At 40.2% G+C, this 23,934-nt stretch overlaps 2 protein-coding genes across 2 annotated transcripts; one reads left to right on the forward strand and one right to left on the reverse strand.

Annotated features, from left to right (window-relative positions):
- The first annotated feature begins 8,113 nt into the window (after positions 1 to 8,113).
- On the forward strand, positions 8,114 to 10,201 carry tac3a (tachykinin precursor 3a). The gene is made up of 7 exons (XM_049580928.1): positions 8,114 to 8,391; positions 8,766 to 8,881; positions 8,997 to 9,096; positions 9,312 to 9,341; positions 9,444 to 9,497; positions 9,633 to 9,699; positions 9,982 to 10,201. Exons 2-7 carry the CDS (start codon positions 8,780 to 8,782, stop codon positions 9,998 to 10,000), a joined length of 372 nt encoding a protein of 123 aa, XP_049436885.1. The 5' UTR covers positions 8,114 to 8,391; positions 8,766 to 8,779; the 3' UTR covers positions 10,001 to 10,201.
- Positions 10,202 to 10,768: 567 nt separating this feature from the next.
- On the reverse strand, positions 10,769 to 19,935 carry c1galt1la (core 1 synthase, glycoprotein-N-acetylgalactosamine 3-beta-galactosyltransferase 1, like a). The gene is made up of 4 exons (XM_049582268.1): positions 19,691 to 19,935; positions 17,008 to 17,262; positions 14,641 to 15,305; positions 10,769 to 11,594 (listed from the first exon to the last, which is right to left on the reverse strand). The coding sequence occupies exons 2-4, from the start codon at positions 17,216 to 17,218 to the stop codon at positions 11,250 to 11,252; spliced, it is 1,221 nt and encodes a 406-aa protein (XP_049438225.1). The 5' UTR covers positions 17,219 to 17,262; positions 19,691 to 19,935; the 3' UTR covers positions 10,769 to 11,249.
- Positions 19,936 to 23,934: the final 3,999 nt, after the last annotated feature.

A 23,934-nucleotide genomic window follows, 5' to 3' on the forward strand; every position in this document is an offset into this window, starting at 1 on the left:
CGTCAGTGCAATATTCAGGTGTCACAGAAGCTCAATCGCAATACTGCCGGCTCTCATTGACACCAAAGTAATGAGTCACAGCCTACTTTACATCTCCATCATCCATCCTGAGATCCAAGAATAGACACCTCCAACATGGATTTAATACAAAATACCAATTAAGTGCCTGGTCTCTTAAGACGGTCATAACTCCTTGAGAAGCACTCATTTTTCAGTGACTTCTACTGCAACATTTCAGATGTAATAACAAAGCTTCTGATTGGCTTGTTTGGCAGCTCAGTACACAGATGAACACACAGATGGTCAAGTTGCAGATATGAACCCTAACCCTAACCCTGATTGTTTTATTCAGTTCAGCTCAAAGAGCCCTGATATACCAAGTAGTCAGCCGGGTCAGCGTTGGGCCGTTGGTGAGAGTCCATTGTCCCAGTTTTGGCAGTGTGTCCTGCACCTTTGGGACGAGTCAGCCCTTGTTGGTCCTTATCGACTTTTTTTCTTGTTGTCAGAGATGGCGGAGCCTGTCAAAGAATGAAATCTCTCTCATTGGCTGTTCAGTTCAGTGCCACAGAAAAGAAACAGAAGTGAGGAAAGCAAACAAACGGCTAAAGTCGAGAGGAGATCAAAACAATCTTAGTGTGCTAACTGGCTAACTAGCATCTTAAATGCATCCCGTTAAATTTCCTATTTTTCCCTTTCTGACTGACAAATACAGACTACCGCCGCCTGCTAGTATGGAGAGTTATTTCCTGTCATGCAGGAATGGAGATGAAATGGCTGTAGTCTTTGTGGTGTGTTCAGGTGCAACCTTTTGGCCAAGACACAGGTAACATGAGGTAATGCAGCAGTCCAGCACACTCCCATTCCAACTTGTCAAATATCATTGCTTTGATAGTGAACTTACACATCTTAATATGACGTGCTGGGTACCCTCCTGGGTCTGTTTTGGAAGTTCAGGGACAGCGAGTCATTTTACGCATTTTACATGCATGGCGTCTTTTCAAAATACAATTGCGTTTTCACAGGAAATGTATAGTTTCATGCATACAGCCCTTTTTAAAATAAAATTACCACATAGGTCAAACACTTTGTTTTTAGGTTTATTTTAGGTTAGGGATAGGCAACACAAGCACATGGCTAGGTTTGAAAAAGAAACATTACAGTTTGGCTTATAAATCACACAGGAAACAAACAGCAGGCTCCTGTGTGAAAGTCCAACATTTATTTGATATAGCAGCTTTCACAGAAATGAAATTCACAAAGTGCTGCACAAAATACAATCAAGCAATCAAACAATAAAACATGCAATCTATAAAAACAAAGGCAATATAACAAATAAATGTGCTGAACAGGCGGTGATGGATTCTGTGTAAAACACTTCCTTGTACAGGTACTGAACATCTCTACAACCAAATTATTTTCTCTTGACCATGTAACACAACTAAGTGGGAGGACTGCACATTAAGCATTGGTTGTTAGCACTGCATTCAGACATAAACATAAATATAACATTTTAAAGTTCAAGCAGGAAAAATGTAAAATGTATTTCTTCAACAACAACAGCAAATCTGTCCCTCTCAATGATCATCCAGTCAGCTTGTAAGGATATGTTTGAGGACTTCTCTGTCAGTCATTGATCTGTTTGTGATTACTTACCTGTTATGGCTGTCATTAAAGTGAATTCTGCTTTAGTCCTTCATACCAGTGTCACCACTGTTTGAATTTCATTTTGTTCACTATATATATATATATATATATGTATGTATATATACATATATAAATTCAGTATTCAAGATTAAAAATAAAAGTGGGCAGTAGAGTAATGACCAAATGGCAGAGAAAATAAATTTGTATGAAGCAGTCACCGCAACATTTAGCACCCCTCAGCAAAGGAAACATTTTGAACGTTGTTTCATAATAAACTGTCAAATTAAAAAGCAAAAACTTTTGGCAACAAGCAGAAATTCTTCAACAAACTTAGAATGACACCTTCTCAGGATACAGAACACATCTCTAGTGCTGAAAACACAACTGAAGCATCTGATTGCGCCCATTTTGATCAGCTGCAGCACAAATAAAAGGATGTAGGCAGGACACAGTGTAACAGAGTGATTGCCTCTGTGATGAACAGGATGCTAATGTATCTTTTAGAGTATTTTCACTGCATGAGGAGTAGAAAATAGGCAATACTGTTATAAGACAGGCCAGAACAGAGATTCAAGAGCCTAAACAGCATCAGAGTCTTTTTTTCTCCCATGATCCTCAGTGCCAACCATCGTCACAGAGAGAAGATTAAAGGGGACAAAAAGCTTTTGACAAGGAGGGAGCAGAAAAACACTTTTAGGAGCTCTTTTGAAAACACTGGGAAAAAAAAGAATGTGTTTTGGTTTAGCAGCAACACAACTCACAGTTTCACACACCCAACGTGGTCTAATGCAAATAGACTTTCAAAGCATGTCAGCATCCATGCCAGTCTTAAAGAAACAGACTTCAAATTAACATTTAGATGGAAGTGACACTTCAGGACCTGGCGAGTCAGAGATCAGGGAGGAGTGGGTGGAATAAAAAAACTGCATCCATCAAAGTCATTTTGCACGCCCCAAGGAGAAGTATAAAGTGGACTCTAACTTAAATTCCCCCATTAGATTAGAGCCCATTAACTCAATTATTGACAGGTACATCTCATGATCTACCGTGGAGAGGCCTGGAATCGTCTAGATCTGCTTATTTTAGTCCTCATGTCGCCACAAGCAACAGTGAACAGCAGGGACGGCTGCTGACGGTGTGAAGCACTGTTTCCTTGTTACTGTGTTCACACATGCAGAATCCCCTTTGGACTTTTTGGCCAGAGATTGCAAGCTGTGCATCCGACCCCAGCCTGTATACAAATATAGCTAGATCTACACCCTGCAATTTCTCACACGTAATTGCGATCTCACTCTCTTCTCTCACCCTCGCACACTCTCCTTTTTCGTCTCCCTCTGGTCGCTTTTTCTTTCATAACGTCTCTTCCATATAAGGGTGGTCGCGTCATTGTCCCCTCTCAACTCCAGGGTGGAACTTACTTTGTCTTCTCCCTCTCAGGCCATGAAAGCCTGCACAAATGGATGATTGGCAGCTCCATTAGAGAGACAGGAGAGGGATAACAGTGTGACTGTACTTCAGGCTTTATCTGCTGCTCTCCTCCATCAGACACACATATACACAGAATAATTAATCTGCATTCTCATGCCCTTACATGGACAGTAAACAAACTGGATTGCCAGACTGTGATTTCTGTTTTTGTGGGCCTCTACAGTCACAGCCATGTTGGGGAAATAAATGAATGATGTAAGATAAACAAACATGATGTGTCCATAAAGACACACAGAGAAAATATATCCTTCTGCCTCAGTCTGGGTCCTTTTTATTTCTCTCTCATATGTTTTCCAGGCAAGGTTATTTTAATCTATTGAGCCAGCTAATTCAATAAGCAACCACAGGAATAAGAGGATTAATGGGCAAATTGATTTAATGAAGCAGCATAAATAGGTAGGAGTCAAACCAGAGGAAATATTATATGATGCTGATATTCAGACAGCCTGCTCTTTACACACATGCAGATAAATGTTTGAGAAACATCTGAATTGTCGAATGACATTATTTGACATTTTTACAACATTAAAAGAGACACACTGATGTTTTTAACCAGCTTTGTATCATCATAGTGTGGGTAGTATGTGTAAATAAACTGTGGTAAACTTACCTCCATCTTACCAGCACCCAGATCTCCCTGCTTGTCTCCCAACTCAAACAATTTTCACTGGCTCTAGGGCTGTTCTTCGGACAACATATTTTATTTCCACATTTTTCTATGCCCGCCACCACAGACAGAAGGCACATGGAAGCGGATCAAGAGAGAGAGACCCGTCCCTCTCTCACTGTCTCTTACCTCCGACCAAACTCTGATCAAACAGTAAAACTAGGCAGCACTGATCAAACATAAACCAAAATTCAGTTACTGTGTTGCCTATTTCTTGCCTAAAATGTCTTCAGAAATATATTTCAGTGCCCTGAACAGAGGCTTAAAAAACTGAGATCAAACATTAAAACTAAGCAGCAGTGATAAAATGTGAATCAAGACTCTGTTACTGTGTTGGCTTTTTCTCACTTAAAAACAAACATCTGAAACATATCTTCACTTACAATTAAACTGTATTTTGAGATCATTTGTACCAGTCAGTCGCCATATTGTTTCCTGTGTCAAACACAGCCAAGCTGCATTATGTCACACCGCCCGTTCCCATTCCGAAGTTGTCGGATACCGCTGCTTTATCAGTGATGTCAGCGTCAGATGTCGCCAGGTGGCATCAGTTTGTAACATGGCCAGACGTAACCTTTTGTGTTACAGTGTATCAGTGTTATGATACACTGCTGGTCAGCTGGATGGCAGTCGTGGCAGTATGACACGCGGACAGGCAGCATCAGTTCATATTTTGAAGGGCAGTACCTGGGTAAAGGTTCCGCCAATATGTCTACCCTGCAAGGCAGAAAATTGGGCACCTCGGATCAATTCGCCAATCCAGCTCTGTGTGTCTAAACGCTCGCAGCTTGTCTGCAAAACAGCCCAACATTCGCCAAAAATCTGGCAGTGTAAAAGGGGCTGATGTAATATACAGTAAGAAGTTGGAAAAGGCAGGGGGGAGGGATGGTGGATGGGTCCAACAAACTCCAGACTATGACCTGGGAGCCCAGTGTTTGTTCCCCGTATGAACAAACACATTCTCACTCCGACCTCGTCATATATTGACCTTTGGTTTCCACATTCACATATGACGACGTTCTGGGACACTGTGTCAAGTTCTTCCTGTTACATGCATTGTCTTCTTTCAAAATACACTTCAGTTTTCACAGGAAATTTAACGTTTACATACAGTCGCTTTCAAAATAAACACACTACGTCGGTTTAACGCTGCGAAATGACATTTTTGTTCTTCAGCGACAAACACACAGAGGGTTTAGGCAGCAAAAGCAGGTGATTAGGGGTTTGGCTTTATAATCTCACAGGACGCAATCACCACTCTCTCGGGGGAAAGTTGTGGTTTGTTGGACCCATCCACCATCAATCCCACCCGACTCGGACATTTGCCTTTACTGCTCAAGTGCCAGATTTCGACGACTTCAAAGTGACACCGGGCTCATATGAATATAGATCCAAACCATGATGTTTATTTCTAAACTTAACTATGTGCCTCTGTTGATGTCCCAGTGTTGGTTGTGGGATCCCGAAACACCAACAGCAGGTGCAGAGGGGAACCTAGCGTATAATATGTAGATGTGAAAGGTCGCTGATAAAGCAGCAATATAGAGCATAATGATTTGGGGTGAGAATGTGTTGGTCGCCCATCAGCAGCAGTTTTCCTTCATTTGAAATCATCTTAGCTCGAGGCTGAGCTGTGTCTTTTTTTTTTTTTTTCTTGTCTCATACTGGTCTACCTATAGCCACCATGGTCTACCTGCTGTGCATAAGCCAACCGTGAACATGCTGCTGACCTGTCAGCACCTACACAGCTGCCCACAGCTCTGAGGGGTGGCATAAGAAGTGTGCAGTGTCCAGGTAATGACTGACATGCAAATGCAATACACCAGAGGGTGCATGTCATATTGTTCAGTAGTGCGTAAGGCATGTGGTTACCTGTGATGTATGGCAGGACGTCTATCTAACCCTGCAGCACATCCGACCCAATATGCATTCGCCTTTCAGTCGGATGAGAAGCTTCCCCTGTCATGGCACATTGTGGATAAACGGCCCCTGGCACTCTTTCCATGTGCTCTGTTAGTCCAAAAACAGGGTTGCTTTGATTACCAACTGGGATTTAAAAAACACTCATCAATAATGTAAAAATGCAATTAATGACTTCCCCCACCTCTGTCAGATCTCCCAACCCGAACCCCTGCACTGTTGCAAACCCCACGCTACTACATACAGGAACAGGACAAATATAGAAATGGGAAGTCATTATTAAAACATAGCAGTGTTAACCTTTTGTGAAATGCACTGTTTGGATTCATGCCTGGTGCTTTGTTGTTGGTGACATACCCTCTTCTATCAGGCCTCAGGCTCCAGAGGCCACCAGCCATTGATATCTGCAGTAGTTCCCCATGCCTGTTTTACAGCTATGATCTCAAACTTTGCTTTGCTGAAATATTCATGCTTCTTTGCATTCTGAACGTGTGCGCAAACACAAGCACAAGAGTAATTGCTTGTGTAATTGCAATAAAAAATGATAGGTTTTGGTAGGAGCATTAAATTTGAGTTGTTTCCAGTTGTTAATGATGTAGGGAAAATACTTTTTTCATGACGCACAGAAACATCTTTTCAGGATTTAGATGAATACTAAATGTCATTCTCCAGCCTGTGTTTATGATACAGTACCTTCGTACAATGCCAGAGCAGCTAAATCACGTTGTGCTGCTCGGAGGTAAATGTATTTCAAAGAAGTGTCACACACTCAACAACAAAACAGACATGTCATCTCATCACTTGTCAAAGCTGTTTAGCAGAGAATTTAGCAGCCATGAAAACGATTTCAAGTGACCCTCTGAATCTCGTGTTACTCATTGTGTCAGTGCTGGTATGATGATGATGATGATGATGATGATGATGATGCGTCAGTCCAAACATCACATCTGCATTTTAGTCATAAGTGACAACTCAGCCTGTCTATCTGTCCTGATAATATTCACTTGTTGATTTGAGTCCTTAGCTCACAATGATGTTTTATTTTGTAAGTAATAAAATTATTATAAAAACACACCATATACTGAGTCATGCTCTTCAATGTTGTCTCAAACACATTTTAATTTTCATTTTAATTCATTTCAATTCAGACAGCATTGTGACAAACGAGCCTGTTATTCCATTAACTAACCAAAACCTGCCCAGATGTTGATGACAAATGTTTCATTTCACATTATCTGTATGAACGGGTATTGACCAGTCCACGTCAAACACACACAGCCTATCTAGTCACATACATCACCGTCATCTATAGTGACATGCAGAGGCAGCTGCTTTCTATATAATTGCTTCCTAAAAAGATCAGTATCTTGACAGTGACCATGCTGACTGGTCAATGGAGCGGAGGGCACCTAAAGGAGCATGTGAGGATGATGTCAACTACAGGGGAGCCAGGGGAAGCTTGGCTCCTCATCATAAAACATGAGCTCCCCTGAAAACATGCTTTGTAAATCAGATTGAAAATTTGCTATTTTTGTCATGGACCTCTATTTTTCTGTATCCTCATCATCATGGATCATGCGTAAAATTATTAGTGTATAATTCATGTATGAGGGTGATTGACTTTAAAGATACTGGCATGCAGGTTATTCTTGCCATCACCATAGAAGCATCTTGGAGCAATGTCATAAACCTGACTCACTTTAACTCTAAGATTAGAAAAGAGAACTTTCTTATTGTTCCACTCAGTGTGCTCACTAAATCACCAGAATCCCACTTTATATTTAAAACATGTGAAATTGTCTCCCTCAATAAAAACATTAAAGTGGCAGAGGAGTTTAACTTTGACAAAATTAAAGGCATTTTCACCATGAATTGATCCAGGAAAAGGCACAAATTGATGCATTAAAATTCACCAGAATGCAGAAAATTAATCTTTTGATGCTCTAATTTCCTGGGGGAGGACTCCAAAATCCCACTTTAATGTGTCCAGCCCAATTTTGAAATGACACCTCCACCCTTGTTCAGCATACAGATAGATGTAAAAAGAAAAAAGGGAAGCTTAAAGATGCAGTGCTCATACATTTGTGGCTTTATAGGCTGGTTTGCTATTTGACCCTATCTTATTTGTGTCGATAAACTACAGCATACAGTGACAAAGAGGTGGATAAATCAAACTGCTGTACTTTGAACATACAAGTTGAGGTATTAAGTCAAACAATATCATTAGTTGTCATTACTGTCATGTCTCTTTGTTCTCCTCTTTGCCAAAGCCCTCTGCGTTTGGAGCCTAATGTTTAAGAAAATTCCGAAATATGTTGATAGACGGGCTGGAGACCACGAACCTTTGTCCTCGTGACGTTGCCCAGACGTTTTTATGGTGTGTGCATGCGTTTGGTGAGGAGGCAACAGCTCTCAGCAGCAGCATCATGACCATCAATAAGTATTCTACGTAGCCTTCAGCACAACGTGATATAAGCCCTGATACTCCACCTACGCTCCAGTTGCTGATTGGCGTTACGTAGGTATCCAGCTATCATTTATTAGCCCAAAGCGTGGACGCCTCATTTATACTGACCGGATCTCAGTGCAGGATCTATCCGTTCCCACTTTCCTCTGCACCAGGGCGCACGCAGCTGACTCTCTTACCAAACTATCTGCTCGACAGAAAACAGGTAAAGAAAAAATACTTTTCAAAAATACTTAAGGTAAAATGTTAGATTTATTCTAGTTTCAACAGTTTTCTTTTTCTGTCATGACGAAGTGGATTTAAGGGTTTTATCATGACTTTTTGGAGAGGAAACACAAGGGGACTGCGTGACATAATTGTCTTTTTTTTCCTATATTGGCTGGATACATAAAGAGAATCAAAAGACTCATTTACTACTTACATTAAAAATGCCTTTCATGAACTATCATTAGCAACCGCGCGCTTTTACGCACCAATTACGCAGCGAGCTGTGCGCAACAGGTACAATTGGGTCCTGATGTTCAGCGATATTTATGCCTGTATGGTTAAAACAGAATAACTGTACATTTTCTCACACAGGTGCTGCTTAGAAAATGAGGAGAGGTTTGCTGCTGGTCACTCTGTTCCTCATCATGAAACTTCGATGCAGCCAGTCCAGATGCGAGGAGCCCGCATCGCGCAGATCATCATCAGATGTAGGTTTTTCTGGCGCGTAATGACAGAGTTGATTTTCACAGCATCTATTAACAGAAACTGATTATTTATTTGTGTGTTAATTTATGTGTTTATTTTCGCCTCTCATAATTGCAGCAGACCACAGGCTTGGATAACCTCAAGCGGAACATTCTGAAGAGGTATAGCGATTTGGATTATGACAGCTTTGTGGGTCTGATGGGAAGAAGAAATGCCGGTGAGTCTCCCACTGACTACATTTAGAAGTTTAAAATAGTAATTATTAATAAAACAAACTACAATTAACGGGAACAATTAACAAACAATAGAAAAATAAAAATAAGATTAAAAATGCAATTTACTTTGTCTTGTAAATGCTCTGTTTTTTGGACTTAGTAATTTATGATCACCAAAGCTTTGTTTTCTTTTTTCTTTTCCATTTTTTTTTATCAGATGCAAATGAAGTAGAGTCGCCACAAAAAAGTAAGAGCTCTGTGATTTAGTGATTGTATGAAATGCTTGCTTACTTTAAATTACCTAAAATCATAAAACATAAGACTGAATGGATCTCATTCTTCTCTTCAGGGGAAATGCATGACATTTTTGTTGGTCTAATGGGAAGGAGAAACTCAGAGTCTGGTGAGTGTGGTAATTTACAAACATCAAGTATCCATAGTAGCCCTTTCGGCTTTTGTGGGCATTCAGATTCAAGATTTACCCTGGTATTCATCATGCAGAGAAAATGTCTTCATGGGGCTATGTCTGCTCTCACAGATAATGGTCCCTGGAGGAGAGAGTATCCAGAAAGGAGAGGCATTTTTCTCAACAAGTGCAGGCTGAGGTGAGTGCCTCTTCTTTTTCACTCAGTATAAGGAAAACCTCCACTACTTGGAAAAATAAAGTTAACACTTAACCTGGCTACTAAGAAATGAAACCACAGAAGTGTTCAAGTCTTAAAAGCACTGCTCACTCATATTACATTTTTTTTATATATATTTCCACTGTATGCTTTTCATTACTAAAAGGTGACGCTCCAGTTGGCCTGGTTTTTGCCGTGTTGTTTCACATAATGCATGAGTGCAGGCATAATACTTATATACAAATGTGATGTGTTTTGTTGCAGGTTTCTTCAGGGGCTGTAGACATTCATACCAAAGCAACTCTCTCATCTGGTTACACTGACAGAAGATCACAGCGAACACACACAGTGAACTACATGTCTGATGGAAATGACTACATGGCGTGATTCACACTGTAAACCTGCCAGCTGGCTTAATGAAAGTGACCATAAACTACACAGATTGTATTTTGTTTTTCACTGACAAACCTGATTAGTAGTGACAGCCGATACATTGTTTGTTGATCATCTTATTCTCTTTTCTTCAAACGTTCAAAATAAACATAATTTTTTATACATCATCTACTCATTTCAAATGTCGGTGCATTTTCCTGCAGCTGTTCATGAGTGATTCATCGAGCTCGACAGTGACGTTTAATCACACCTGCTACGTTGTTTATTTTTGAGTTATATAAAATCACTTGACAGGAGGGATTCATTGTAGTTTTGTACAATACTGTGTTCATCAGAAGCAACAGTGCTCTCAGAAAGAACTACAGGTGGTTTCAAGTGCGCACTTCTACATTAGAGCATCACACATCACTCAAAAGTAAAAATAAGACACATTTTTCAAAGCACAGTTGTTGCATTTCTCTTTTTAAAAAAAGTATGTCTCACTGCTTGCTGTGGATTTAGAGTCTGCTGTATTTTAACCGCAGAGGGTTTAAAAGGAAATCAAAAAGAAAATATGCAAACAGTCACAAAGGGAAAAAAAACAATGAACTTTTAATTTCAACTAATTAAATTTATTAATTTCAAATGTTGAAAACCAGAACATCAGATTTAACACCAGAGAAGCAAAGAGGCCATGAAGAAAAGGGGTTCAGTTTTGACACACACACTGACATTTGTTGCCGCTTTCCATTTCAAGAAAAATAAAACAATGAATTAAAAATGATAAAATCTATTGGCTTAGACCAGGTGCTGGTGAAATACATTAAAATAAAATTCTATGTGCCTCCTCCTGCTTCTCTTCAAACACACATCTGTGACTGTGTAACATCATAAATTCACACATTAAAATGCTGGTTATGTCAAACACAATTAAACCAAAAGTTTACCTTGGTTGAAATAGCGAAGCCATACAGAGCTGCCACTGAATCATTGTCAAACTCTCACTGTGAGTGCTGACAGTGTCAAACTGGCTGGAAAATATCATGATCGGATCAAGGAAGACCTGTCAGAAGAAAACACTAGCTGACATGATGTGCAGGGCAATAGGTTACACCTCTCTGGCACAATCATGTACAATCACCCCCGACTGAAACACAGAGTCAGCGGTGCCTGCCTTGAGTCACTGCCGTCCTGTTCTCAGTGATGAGAGAGCTCACATTCGCCACTTTCACTGGCTCAGTCTTTGCTTTAGTTTGGTTTCCACCACCAGAGATTGCTGGAGATGAGCGATTCCTTCCATCTGTCACCTCCTGGACTCGTTTAGGTCCCACCGTCACGGCTGTCTTTGCCAGTGGGCCGAGGCTCAGACCCGGGCGTAAGGGGGGCCGGTAGCGTGGCCTGTAGCCGTACGCTCTCAGGTGATAAGTGTAGTACTCCAGTGTGTACATCAGCTCTGCTTCGACATAATGGAAAGATACTGCTAGATCAGAGCAGCACTGTGGACCCTGAGGAATAACACACATGCAAACACACAGAAAAACACGTGAGCACACAGGATGGCACATACACACACACACACACGTAAAGATACAAGTTTAAAACAAGATCTGATTGCCACATATGCTACATGGTGCAGTTTGGCAATAATAATCATGAGACATTTAGACATCTGAGACATCCGACAAACTGCAATCAGATTTCACTGATTTTACTGACATTACTTTCCAGCACAAAAAGAAACTAAGTAATAATAAACTACAAAGAAGCTGCCTGTAAAGTGAACAGTCCCACTGACAACTTCAAACTAATGTAACCCGAGGGAGAGATTCAAGAACATTTTGTAAGTAAATATGGTCTCCATTTTATGAAGTGCTAACAATTCCACTGGCATGACAAGTCTAACAATTCCCTAAATTGTTGCAATTACTATGCAAATCCATGTAAAAAATAATGATAATTATTATTATCTATTCTATGTAGCACCTCTCACATGACTGCATTTTCCATTAGCATTGATTTAATGAATAAGACTGAGATCATTCTAGAAATCAAAAACAAAACCAATAATATATTAGTTCACTCAGCTTTAAGCCTGCAGCACACCTGACTAAATATGGCTAAATACAGTGTAATTTTCCGAAAACATCTGGGCACTGAGGTTTTTAGCAAATGTTATGCAAACAACAATTTGTTGGGAACTATTTTCAGCCAAGGGATGATACACGCGACAGCAGCAGGACCAAATATGTAAGTTTAAAGTAGCGACGTTCACCCTGATGAAGGCTGTTACCCAGTGCAACAGTGTGACTCATTTTTAAGTTCTTTGTTTTTGTGACACAAAGTTATTGCTTTGGTCTTTTTGTTTTTGATCACAAGGAGAGGAATATATAACATCAGCAGCCTTATGGTAAATGGACCGCTTTTATACAGCTCCTTTCTCGTCTTCCCACACACATTTATGCATTGGTGGCCAAGGCTGCTGTGCAAGGTGCCGCCGGCTAATCATTCACACACAATAATACACAGACGGTACATTCATACACCGATTGTATTGGGAGCAATTTTCAGTATTTTGCCCGTGGACACACAAGGAGCTGGGGATCGAACCACTGATCTGCCAATTAGTGGACGACCTGCTCTACCTCCTGAGCCACCACACCTTCAAGTCCTTATAAAGTGTCACATGCTGACATTTCTAAAAACACAAATTTCCATTTGTACAGTCTGATAAAAAAAAAAACTAATTACTTTAGTATCAAAAAACAATTTGTTTTCTTGTTTCTCTTTCACAGACAGAACACAAAGACGCTCCATACACTGACAGTCAGGATGTGACAGGATCAGTAATGAACCTGTCTCATTTTAATTGCAAAGTACAATAAATTAGTTGCATAATCTGCAACAAATTGACCAATTTTCCCTTTGTTGACAGGACATTGTCTCTGCTGCAATCATCTACTTTAAAACATACTCATTTCTGTTTCAATTCACTCACTCTCTTTGACTATGCGAGATAATCACATATTAATTTATTTGGTTATTATCCCTCTGATGAGTCGGGTATACAAACACCTACATCTTGTTTAAGTCTTCAAAAGCTAAATAAGCAGTGAATTGCACAATATTCATTTTCAGGTAGTGAATAGGGCCCTGCCGTACATTTCAAAATAAAAGAATAATTTGTCTCACTTGTGCTGATGTACACTAATTATATTAAAGGATTTTCAACTAAAAGGTTCACCCCCTCTGTAGCATGTCTGGCTAACCTGACTTGTACCTTTCTAATGAGGCTAATCCACTCCACAGGATGTCTGTCTTATCACGGAGCTATTTGTGAACCACCTTGTGCTTTAAAGAAGTATTTCACTGCTGGGGAGATGGTCTTTTTTTTTTTTATAAAACTGGGCTGTGTATGCAGTAGAAAGATGCAAATAATGTTGACATTGGTGCTACATGAGGTAGAAAACCTACAACAGAAAAAAGTGCACTAAAGTATGGTTCTGAACACATTTTAGGCAAGAAATAGGCAATACAGTAGCATAATCTTAGTTTATATTTGATCAGCATTGCTTAGTTTTATAGTTTGATCTCAGTTTGGACAGCATTTGAGAGAGAGGGGGAGGTGGCTCTCTCAAATGGCTTCTGTACTCTGTGTCCTTGGTGGACAAATTTGAACTGAGAGGTGAGCAGGGAGATCTGGGCGCTATAAGATGGAGGGAAGTTTGTCGCAGCTCACTGACACATACTTCTCACATTGTTACAATACAATACCATAAGAAATATGGGGAAAGACAGTGGTATGAGATGCAACAAAAGTTCCCTCGCATTAGTCATGTTGCGGCTATGTGGTATGCATCTTAACCATTAAGCTGCTTTCATACTGCGGTGTGGTAACCGCCCTGACAACCGCCAACCTGCAAGGGAGATTCTTCAAGGAGCAAAGTATTTTTTAAATTGGCTGCTGCCACTTCAGTCCCTGGCTGTGATGACAGGCAGGTGCCTTGGACAATGCTGGCAGGTGTCACTGAAATACATATTTGGACAATTTACCAGTCATCTGTCGTTTGGTGGAAAGGTTAACCCAGGTGCTATTTTTCTTCTGGTTGTCCTCATAAATTGCTGGCACTGTAACTCTGGGTATTCAGACACCAACATCATCAGCTCCTCCATTTTGTCTTCTTTCTGCTATCATGACACCCGCTATTTGGTCAGCCAAAGCCACAGCAACCGGCAGAAGTTCAACACGGTGAACTCAGCATGGCAGAGCAAAATCTGTGCGTGTGCATGTGGGCAGCAGCCGCTTCATACCCCTACTGCTGTGTTGGAAACTGCCTCCCCTCTGCTGCCTTCTCCTCATTGAAATAACTCGAGGTGACAAGTTACTGCGTCGCAGTGTGAAAGCAGCTTTACTCCCCTGAGCGCCTCATTCTAAAGCATTTCAAGCAAAGGTATGATATTATTTGTTTGCTTTTACCATCTCTATCAACTCATACTGTAGTGCCATCTCACAGCACTATAACTCACAAATAAAACACAAGTGAAAAGACTTGCCTCAACAATGGGGTAGTAACAATAGCTCCAGTACCAGAAGCTCTTGGAGAACTTGCCAGTCAGATGGTGCTCTGGCACAAACGGGTGGAATGTTTCTCGCTGCAAAGTGTCCCTGGAGTCCCCCGCCAGAACGCCCATCTTCTCCAAACACTGCCCCAGCGCTAGGTCCTCCACAGGTGTGGTGTGTGAGCACACTTTGGTCCGAAAACCTTCCACAAACCTCTTGAGGGCCTCTCTGCTCAGCACATAGCCTGCCCCTCCACTCATGTAGCCTTGCTTGGTGTAGGGTTTGAAGCGTTTGCCGAAGTAGATGGGCTCTTCAGGGGTGTGGTTGGACAGAATCCAACGCAGGTTGTCCACCACCACAAAGGTGTCATCGTCTGCTTTAAGGAACCAATCTGCTTCACTCGCATGGTGCTCGTAAACATAATGGAAGGCTCGAATGGTCTTCCAGTAGAGCTGGTCACGGCCCTCCCTGGTGCCCAGGCCCACAGCGGGGAAGTCTGGGTCCTCCTCAGAGCTCATAAACACCACCATGTTGCAGTGGCGACTCCAGGTAGCCCTGACATGGCGGGCCCTGCTCTGCAGGTTATACGGCGCTGTCATCACCCAACAGAGAACACGTACCTTCTGATACAACAGATCTGCCGCCCGGCTGTCTTCATCTGGAGGGACACAGCAAGCAGAACAGTACATAATGTTAACTGGTGTGCAGGGGACCAATTGTATGTGTAGTTTTATCAGGTATGGCACACCTCACACATCAGCATGACTTCTCCATGTCCATCCAGTGTACCCCACATTCATCCTGTGTTTTTTTCCCCTTCATTGCCTTTTGAAACAGGTATGAAAGTTGAAAAAAAAAAACTCTGATAACCTTGTCAAGTCAGGTCAAGTCAGAATCTTAGTTCATATTTGATCAGCGCTGCTTAGTTTTATAATTTGATCTCAGTATTTCAGTCTCAATTTTTACAAACGAACAGTGCACTAAAATATGTTTCTGAAGATATCTTTGGTAAGAAAAAGGCAATACAGTAACAGAATTAGTTGGTTTTTTTAATCAGTGCTGCCTAATTTTACAGTTGGATCTCATTTTGGTTTGAGTTTGAGAGAGAAGAGGACATCTCTCTCTCTTGATCCCCTTCTATACTCTTTGTGTCCAAGGTAGCAGGCATGCAAGAATGTGGAGGTACAATCTGTATTTCAAACAACAGCCCGAGAGCCAGCAAAAATCCGCTAGATGCTGTTATCAGATTTGAGCAGTGAGATGAGCAGGGAGATCTCAGCACTGGTAAGATGAAGGGAAGTTTTACCACAGTTCATTGACACATATTGCCCACGTTGTTTTTGATTTAAAACTGGTTGAAAACCTGCAAGTATAAGAGTAACAGTATAAGAGTAACTAAGAATGGGCAAGGATCAGTCAAGACCCCTCTCTTTTTGGCCTCCGTGTACATTTTCATCTTCTGCCAAGGCTACTTCCAAATCAATCAAAGCATCCATGCCAATAATATACACCCTATCTTCTCTGTCAGTGTCTATTAGTGTCTTTTCTCCACTTCCCCACTGCCATCATCACGAGCATCCAGGACCTCAAATGGCTCAGTCATCGGTTGACAACAAGATTAGATGGATCTTACATCCAGCTATGATGGGTACAAGGTTTTAATTGAGAGGGAATTAGCTTAGATGTAATTCAGCTTTGATCAGAAGTGTGGACTCACGACTCATGAGTGACATGACTTGGATTCGAGGCAGACACGAGTCACAGATTTGATGACTTTAGACTTGACAAAATCAGACTTGCAACTTGACTTGGACTTTAACACCAATGACTGGGGACTTCACTTGAACTTGAAAATACGTGATATTTTTCCCCCAAGCCCACAGATTAAAAAGACGACACCATCCAATCAAGTTGTGGAGGAGAACCAAGAAGAACTGACTTTGCCTTACTGAGTGCCAGTTAGAAAAATGACGAAAGATAATTTTGTTTGTATACAAAAACACACAAGACGTCACTTGGGACTTGTAAGTCTTAATTTAGGACGTCACTTGAGACTTGCCTGTCTTGACTTGGGACTTGATTGCAAAGACTTGAGACAACTTGTGACTTGCAGAACAATAACTTGGTCCCACCTCTGGCTTTGATATCAAATCCCATGAGTTCAGCCATGCAAATGACATGCAAATATTCCCCTAGGAATGAATATAGTATCTGTCTGTCTATCTATCTGTCTGTCTGTTTGTCTATCTAACATAGAAAGACCGTACATACAGTATATACGCTCAATAAACTCTATTTGTCACCTCATATGTATTTAATTATTTATCTGCAGAGTTCCAGTGTGAGGGAGTGTAAAGCACCTGCATGGTGAGGGTGGAGCAGGCTGATTAGAGCACCTCCCTCCTTCCTCCAGATGGTTGTTCTCTCCGACACCGCTGTGGCTTTTCCCTGAGTCTCTGACAGCAAGGGGTAGCTCCTCTCAAACCACACCTGGCGCAGGAAGAAGTACATGCTGCAGCCCCCCACCAAGAAGCCCAGGGAGAAGGCCCATCTGGAGCTGGAGCCCTTCATGGTGAGACTGTCTCCAGCACCGTGATGTCCCAGTTACAGCATGTCTACATGGGAACACAACAACACAACAGGATCGATATGATGGACTGACAAACCCGAAATGTGTCTCTTAATGTAGCTTTAATATTATTTTACAAATCATCGAGTCAGAAAAGACAATAAACTCTAATGGTGCTGCCACAATGAGACATGTGTTTCATGTGTGCATAAAGAATGAAAAGACTTGATGTGGTTCGACTTCACTCAAATGATATTGGATGCACTTTTTAAACCCAGACTTCAATATGTTTTAAGCATTGCTCCCTGGAGCCTAATCTCGCCCTCTCATATTCAGACAGACATGTTGCCTTTAAACAAACTAAAGTGCATTAGTGAAATACATTTGGACAGGAAAATCTAAAACAACAGACAACTGTGTCACTAAGATGGAAAGTGTCTCGACTGAAGAGTGTTAGAGTCAATACACGGACACTGAGCTAGTGACTGATTCTGTTAATGTGAATATGAATTTCTGTTCCCAGCCTAAATTACTTTCACTTGACTTACTGTAAATCAGAAAGTGTCCTCCAGTAAAATGGTGTTGTAACAGTGATTTAACACATTAATGAATATCTGCAATTTTTGTAGCTTCCTCTAAGTACTGGTTGACTGGTCGCTACCTAAATACGAAGTCCCAACCTCATCTGCACGCTGTACTAAGTAACATCCCGAACACACCAAATAAAGGAAGAAATAAGAAAACACATAGGTTCATTTCAACGTTGAGGAGGACCATATGAAACAGGGGTTGGGGGTTGTCTGCCAGAAAATTTTGAGCATCAAACACCTGGGGTCTCATTTATAAAACAATGCGTAGGATCCATACTATAAATGTACATATGAGACACCTGGAGGGAAATTTGTAGTGACGCACAGTTGACAACTAATTCCAATATCTGTATAACAAGATATTTCTGGACCCCACAAGTAACAGCTAAAGGGGCTCCTCCAATTCAGACAAGTGTTGGAGAAAATGTGGCCCACAAACTGGAAACCACATTCATATTTTTGGTCCAAAGGATGTGTTAGATGGCCTGAGAGCAGTGTTTCAACAAAATATTCCCAGAGATCCAAGGGTGATTCTTCTCGGAGCAATCCCTGAAGGGTTTGAGGGGAGAGCAAAAATGAATCTATTACAAATCCTCTTGGGGGCTGCAATTAAATATATCACAATTAAATAATTGAATTCTAAAACTCCAATGTACATCTGGATTAAAAAAATATGGGGACTGTATGAGATGGAACAAATCACATGTGCACTGAGGTTGCAAAAAGCAAAATTTGTAATGAGGTGGAGTCCTGTGATGAGTTTGTTAATGCAGTAAGGGAACTCTAACATCAATATCCTCCTTTTTCTCTTCTCTATTTACTCGTGAGTGCACATGTAGTCAAACAGGTATGTTTATAGATGTTATAGATGTTACATCAGCTTAAAACTTTGTACAATGGTCAAAGTAATATTTACAGTGTGAGCTATGTAACAACTGTATTGCTTGTATAGAATGCTGATGAAAAAAAAGAGCTTTAAAAAATGTATGTATGAACAAAAGGCAGAAATGGTGTAAATATTCAACAATTTCAACAGTCAGGCTTCCACCTCACCATCTGCATTGCCCAACTTCTTGTCACAAAAATGTTTGTAAGTGTGGCTCAAAGTTTCTCCCAGCAATTGCTTTGTGCTTAGGCAATGTTTATAAAGGAGACCCCTGATTTTCTCCATCCTGGTTAATTTGCATGCACCATTTTGTGCCTTTTCTGCACCAATCCGAGATGTAAAAGTCTTTCATTTTGTCAGAATAAAAGTCCTCTGCTTCTTTTGTGTTTTTGTATTTGCAGGGGGCAAATGCACATGTTCTAAATATTAGGGGGAGATGTGTCCTCTGCGTCCCCTGAAATCTACACCTATTGGCAGATGGCACACTTGATTAAGAGGGATTAGGCCTACTTTTTAATGAGTCAATATATGATTTTAATAAAGTCCTTCACAGTTTATTTTAGTTTAGCACGAGGACTTAAGATAAGTCCTTTGTGGACATGGACTTCACACTTGACACTGTGTCAGTGTGTCACTGCCACATCTCATCTAACTGTTGCCTCACGGATGAGGTTAAAGACCCCAGCCCTGAGACATATATTAACGATTAACATAACAACAGATGTTTTTGACAGAAATATACTCTACATAGTTTATGCTTCCCTTCATTATCCTGACGATAAATAAAAAAAGGCGACAATCCAGTCGCCCTAGTCAAGCCATAACATCCATTTATACCAGAGACACATGACTGAGTGTGCTGCGACAGCGAATTAAGGCCATGTGCAACACAGACCTTTGTCTATACAGCTGGTGCCAATACACACACACACACACACGCAGCTGTGCGCCTGCAAAATTATGGTGAAGAGCTACACTCGTATATGTGTGTCATTTACCTTTGCTGGGACATCAGTCATTTGTGGGCACGATATGCTTGCACCTCGGTTTAGAAGCGAAATATTTCCTGTTTCTGAAAAACCCGCACAAGCGCGTTAACACTGTCAGTCATGTCGTTACATGCTGGTCACATTGATCCGCTGTGTTGTTGCCGATTGAAGTCGTCCCGATTTTACGTCAGCAAATGGCATGATTAGTGAGAAGAAAGCCACTGTACTGTTTTACATTACTCGGCATCACGGGCTAAGCTCTGGAAACGCGGGCTCTCATTGGCTGGCTGCTGGTGACGTAATACGGAAGTAGCCATTCACCTCTTTTAATCTAATGCATTAACTGCAGTTAACTGATAGTTTGATTTATACTAGTAGTTGTTATGATTATTATAAAAAAAATATGTGATTTAAACATGCTGAGAGACAGAGCTAAAGAAAGAGAGGAAATGCTGTTGCTTTGTTAATCTTGGCCACTAGATGTCACCCTAACAACGCCTACAAAATTTATATCTCCACCTGTACACCTTCACATGCACTTGCAACAGCCAGGAACAAGGACACCAACGCTGGACACATAAAAGGAGAACATAGACAGCACTATTATGTAAAATACTACTACTACTAATAATAATAATAATAAATCTATAAATATTATATAAATATAGGCTATATAAAAAGCATCAAAGACCAACTATAAAAATAAAAAAATAAAAAATGTCTAAATACTATTCAGGTGTTCTGTATGTTGCAAAGCATATAATTAGTGCAAATAGATAAATAGTAAATGATACACTGTATGAAGTGGATGATAATGTGCAATACCTGCATGTGTACATGTTTACACAGTATGCAGGATTTATATTGAAAGTGACCGAAGTTGCCGACAATAACATTACAATTTATAACAGTCTATAATGGGTTTGCATGTGTGTTGTTACAGGGTGATTGGCAGCATATGACTGATTTAACTGTTCATCATCAACTGTTCCTGTGTCTGGTTCGGTCTGGTTGTTGTGGTGGACAGTGTGTTGTAGCGCCTACCAGAGGGGAGAAGTAGAAACAGGTTGTGACCAGGGTGTAAAGGGTCTGCTGTGATGTTATGTGCTTATTTCCTGACCTTGGGGGTGTATGCCAGTCAGACACAATATAAACTACAATACAAGCACTAAACACAATGCATCAATCTGAATCAGGATCAGCTTTACTGGCCCAGTAGCCTATGTGTACATACACACACACAAGGAATTTGACTTCTTTGACTTTTAAACTGCTATTGATGCACAGACCCAAGAACAATCTACAGCAAGATACAGTAGAAATAGCTAAATAAGCTAAAAACAAAGCTGAACAAGGATGAAAAAACAAACATAGAACTATTATGTACATAAAAGTATGCTATAAATAGGCGTATATATAAATATAGGTTATACATAAAGCAACAACAACATATATCTGTATATAAGTTGTGTGTCTATGAACTGTAAACACATACAAATAGTGCAAAGGAATGATATATTGAACGGATAGATGGTGAATGGCTGATGTAAATACCTCTTTATGGTACACATTATGATGCCAGTTTCTGAAAAAATGTTTGTATTTTTTCTGTAATAAAATAGACTATGTAAACATAATTTAAAGAAATTTTCAAAAAATATATATTTTGTGTAACCTTAAAGCAACACCATATCATAAAGGTAAGAAAAAGAGGGTTACTGTTCAAAATTTAAATTTTAAATTTAAATAAAATTTCATCCAGTACCCCTAGAAAATATTGTAAAATTTTTCAGTTTCAAATTCATGCCATTTGAAAGTGAAAAACATAAATAAAATCATAACTTTGTTTGTCTGAACGACAACTTTGTACTGTTGTGGAACAACCCATGAATGCATGAAACAGAGTAAGCATGTTTCAGCAAACATTACACAAATCCAACTATCCAACTATCATAGTTACATTTCAGCGTTCGATTATTTGTGATGCAGTGGCTAGCATTGTAACCTCACAGCAAGAGGGTTCCTGGTTCAATCCCAGGAGGGAGCCCCTCTGTGCGGAGTCTGCATGTTCTCCTCGTGTCAGCGTTTTTTTTTCCAGGCACTCCGGCTTCCTCCCACAGTCCAAAGACATGCAGGCTTAATTGGTGACTCTAAATTGGCTGTAGGTGTGAATGTGAGTGTGAATGGTTGTTTGTCTCTATGTGTCAGCCCTGTGATAGTCTGGTGACCTATCCAGGTTGTACCCTGCCTCTCGCCCAGTGTCAGGTGGGATAGAGTCCAGCCCCTCGTGACCCTCAAGAGGATAAGCTGTTACAAAAATGGATGGATAACTGACTGGGTTCTTTTAGTTTCCTGGTGTGTATCTTTCCTGACATACTGTATGTCACCACCATTTGCTCTGTTTCTGCTGGGTTGCGAGCAGCATGTTGTCTTCCAAACTACTAAATTCTGATTAATATTCACTGGCACCTACTGGGAGAGATAATTTTACCCTCTTCATCTTTGAAGAGTCATGGAATAATATTGCATTCATTCTGTAAATGGAAGAAAAATGTGTGTAAAATACAAGCATACTGTGTTTGCTCTACAGAGAGGACTTACAAGGTGCACAATTATAATAAACTATACAGTGCAATAGTCTGAACTTTATTGCGGCTAACATTATAAACATATCTTGGTTATTTTGTAGAGATAAAAAAGAAAATTACGACCATTAATTATGCATTTGAACAGTATATAAACCTAAATACACAATACCAAAAATGTTCAGTGTTGCTTCAAAACAGCATTTGCATTTTAACAATTTTCTATAACTTAATTATGAAATAAAGTGCATTAAACAGTTAGAATTTACTGTACCCATCTATTATTGTGAATATAGTTTCTCCAGATTGTAAAAATCTGTTTTCAGGCATTTTTGGATGTTTACATAGAGTACACACAGCAGGCAGGATTTATATTTACCAATCAATCAATCTGGCACACAAACACAGTCAAGACAACAGAGTCAACTAAAGACAGGATTCATGTTTATTGAGTCCATAATAAAACACAGACTGAGCTGGAAAATAAACAGCAAAATAAAACAATAATAAAACACAGACAGATTCCAAATGGCTCATCTCAACGCTAACATGAAGATGAATTCATTTATAATGCTACAACCATTTCATTGTATATTGTATCTATTTCAGATTGTCTACTTTAATATTTTATTTTATTTTAATGTCTACTTTAATATTTTATTTTATTTATTTCATTGTCTATTTTAGTATTTATTTATATCTTCATCTTTATCTCTTGTTTCCATTCATGCTGTATTTCTATTTCTACTTTGCACGGAGCATTGGAACTGACCGACATAGTTCTGATAGGAGAGACGTAGTCAAATTTTCAGGAAGCCACATGGACAGGATGGGCAGGCACACACACACACAGTTTGTGGCCAACTGGAAAGTCTAAAAGAGCAAGACACAGGCCAAAATCAACAACAGGAAGACTGCATCTGTTTAATCACCCAAAGCAACAGAAGAGAGAATTTCCCATCCAAAGGGACTGTCTCTTGATTTAAACACTGATACAGAAATTACATTATTGTTCCGAAAGCTGCACTGGTAAAAGTGAAAAAAAAAAACATCTTTTGAAAGTGTGGTTGAATCCTGACTGCAACTGAAGTTTCACAATGTTGTACAGTAACAAGACTGCCTTAGAGGAGAGTATCAATGCAAGCTGTCTCTTAAATGCAGCCCTCTTGATTTTGTCTTAACAGCCCCAACTGCAGTATAAAGAAGTGGAAAGTGGAAAGTGGAACCCACACTAATTTGCAGGAAGCCGGTGTGTGTATGGCCTATTTTTTGTGTGATTATGAAATCTTTCAATTTTTTTCAAAAGATCACCTCCTGACATGTTTTCAGACATAAGAAGATACTTTGATTGAAATAATATGTTGTGTCTGATTTGATTTTGCTTTATTTGGTGAGGACTGCAGATTGCAACCTGAAACTTCTACCATGTCCCAAGTGTGAACTCTAGTTAGGATTCCTTCAGTGTTCATTATTCAGGAAGTTGTACCGGGAGCCAAATTATTCACAGAGGTCTCTTTTTTTGTTTCATTGTCTGTAATCGCTTATCCTGTTGGGGGTCGCGGGTGTGCTGGAGCCTGTCCCAGCTGACACTGGACAAGAGGCAGGGTACATCCTGGACAGGTCGCCAGACTATCACATGGCTGACACATAGAGACAGACAACCATTCA

Source organism: Epinephelus fuscoguttatus, linkage group LG7 (assembly GCF_011397635.1).
Source record: "Epinephelus fuscoguttatus linkage group LG7, E.fuscoguttatus.final_Chr_v1".
NCBI lineage: Eukaryota > Metazoa > Chordata > Actinopteri > Perciformes > Serranidae > Epinephelus > Epinephelus fuscoguttatus.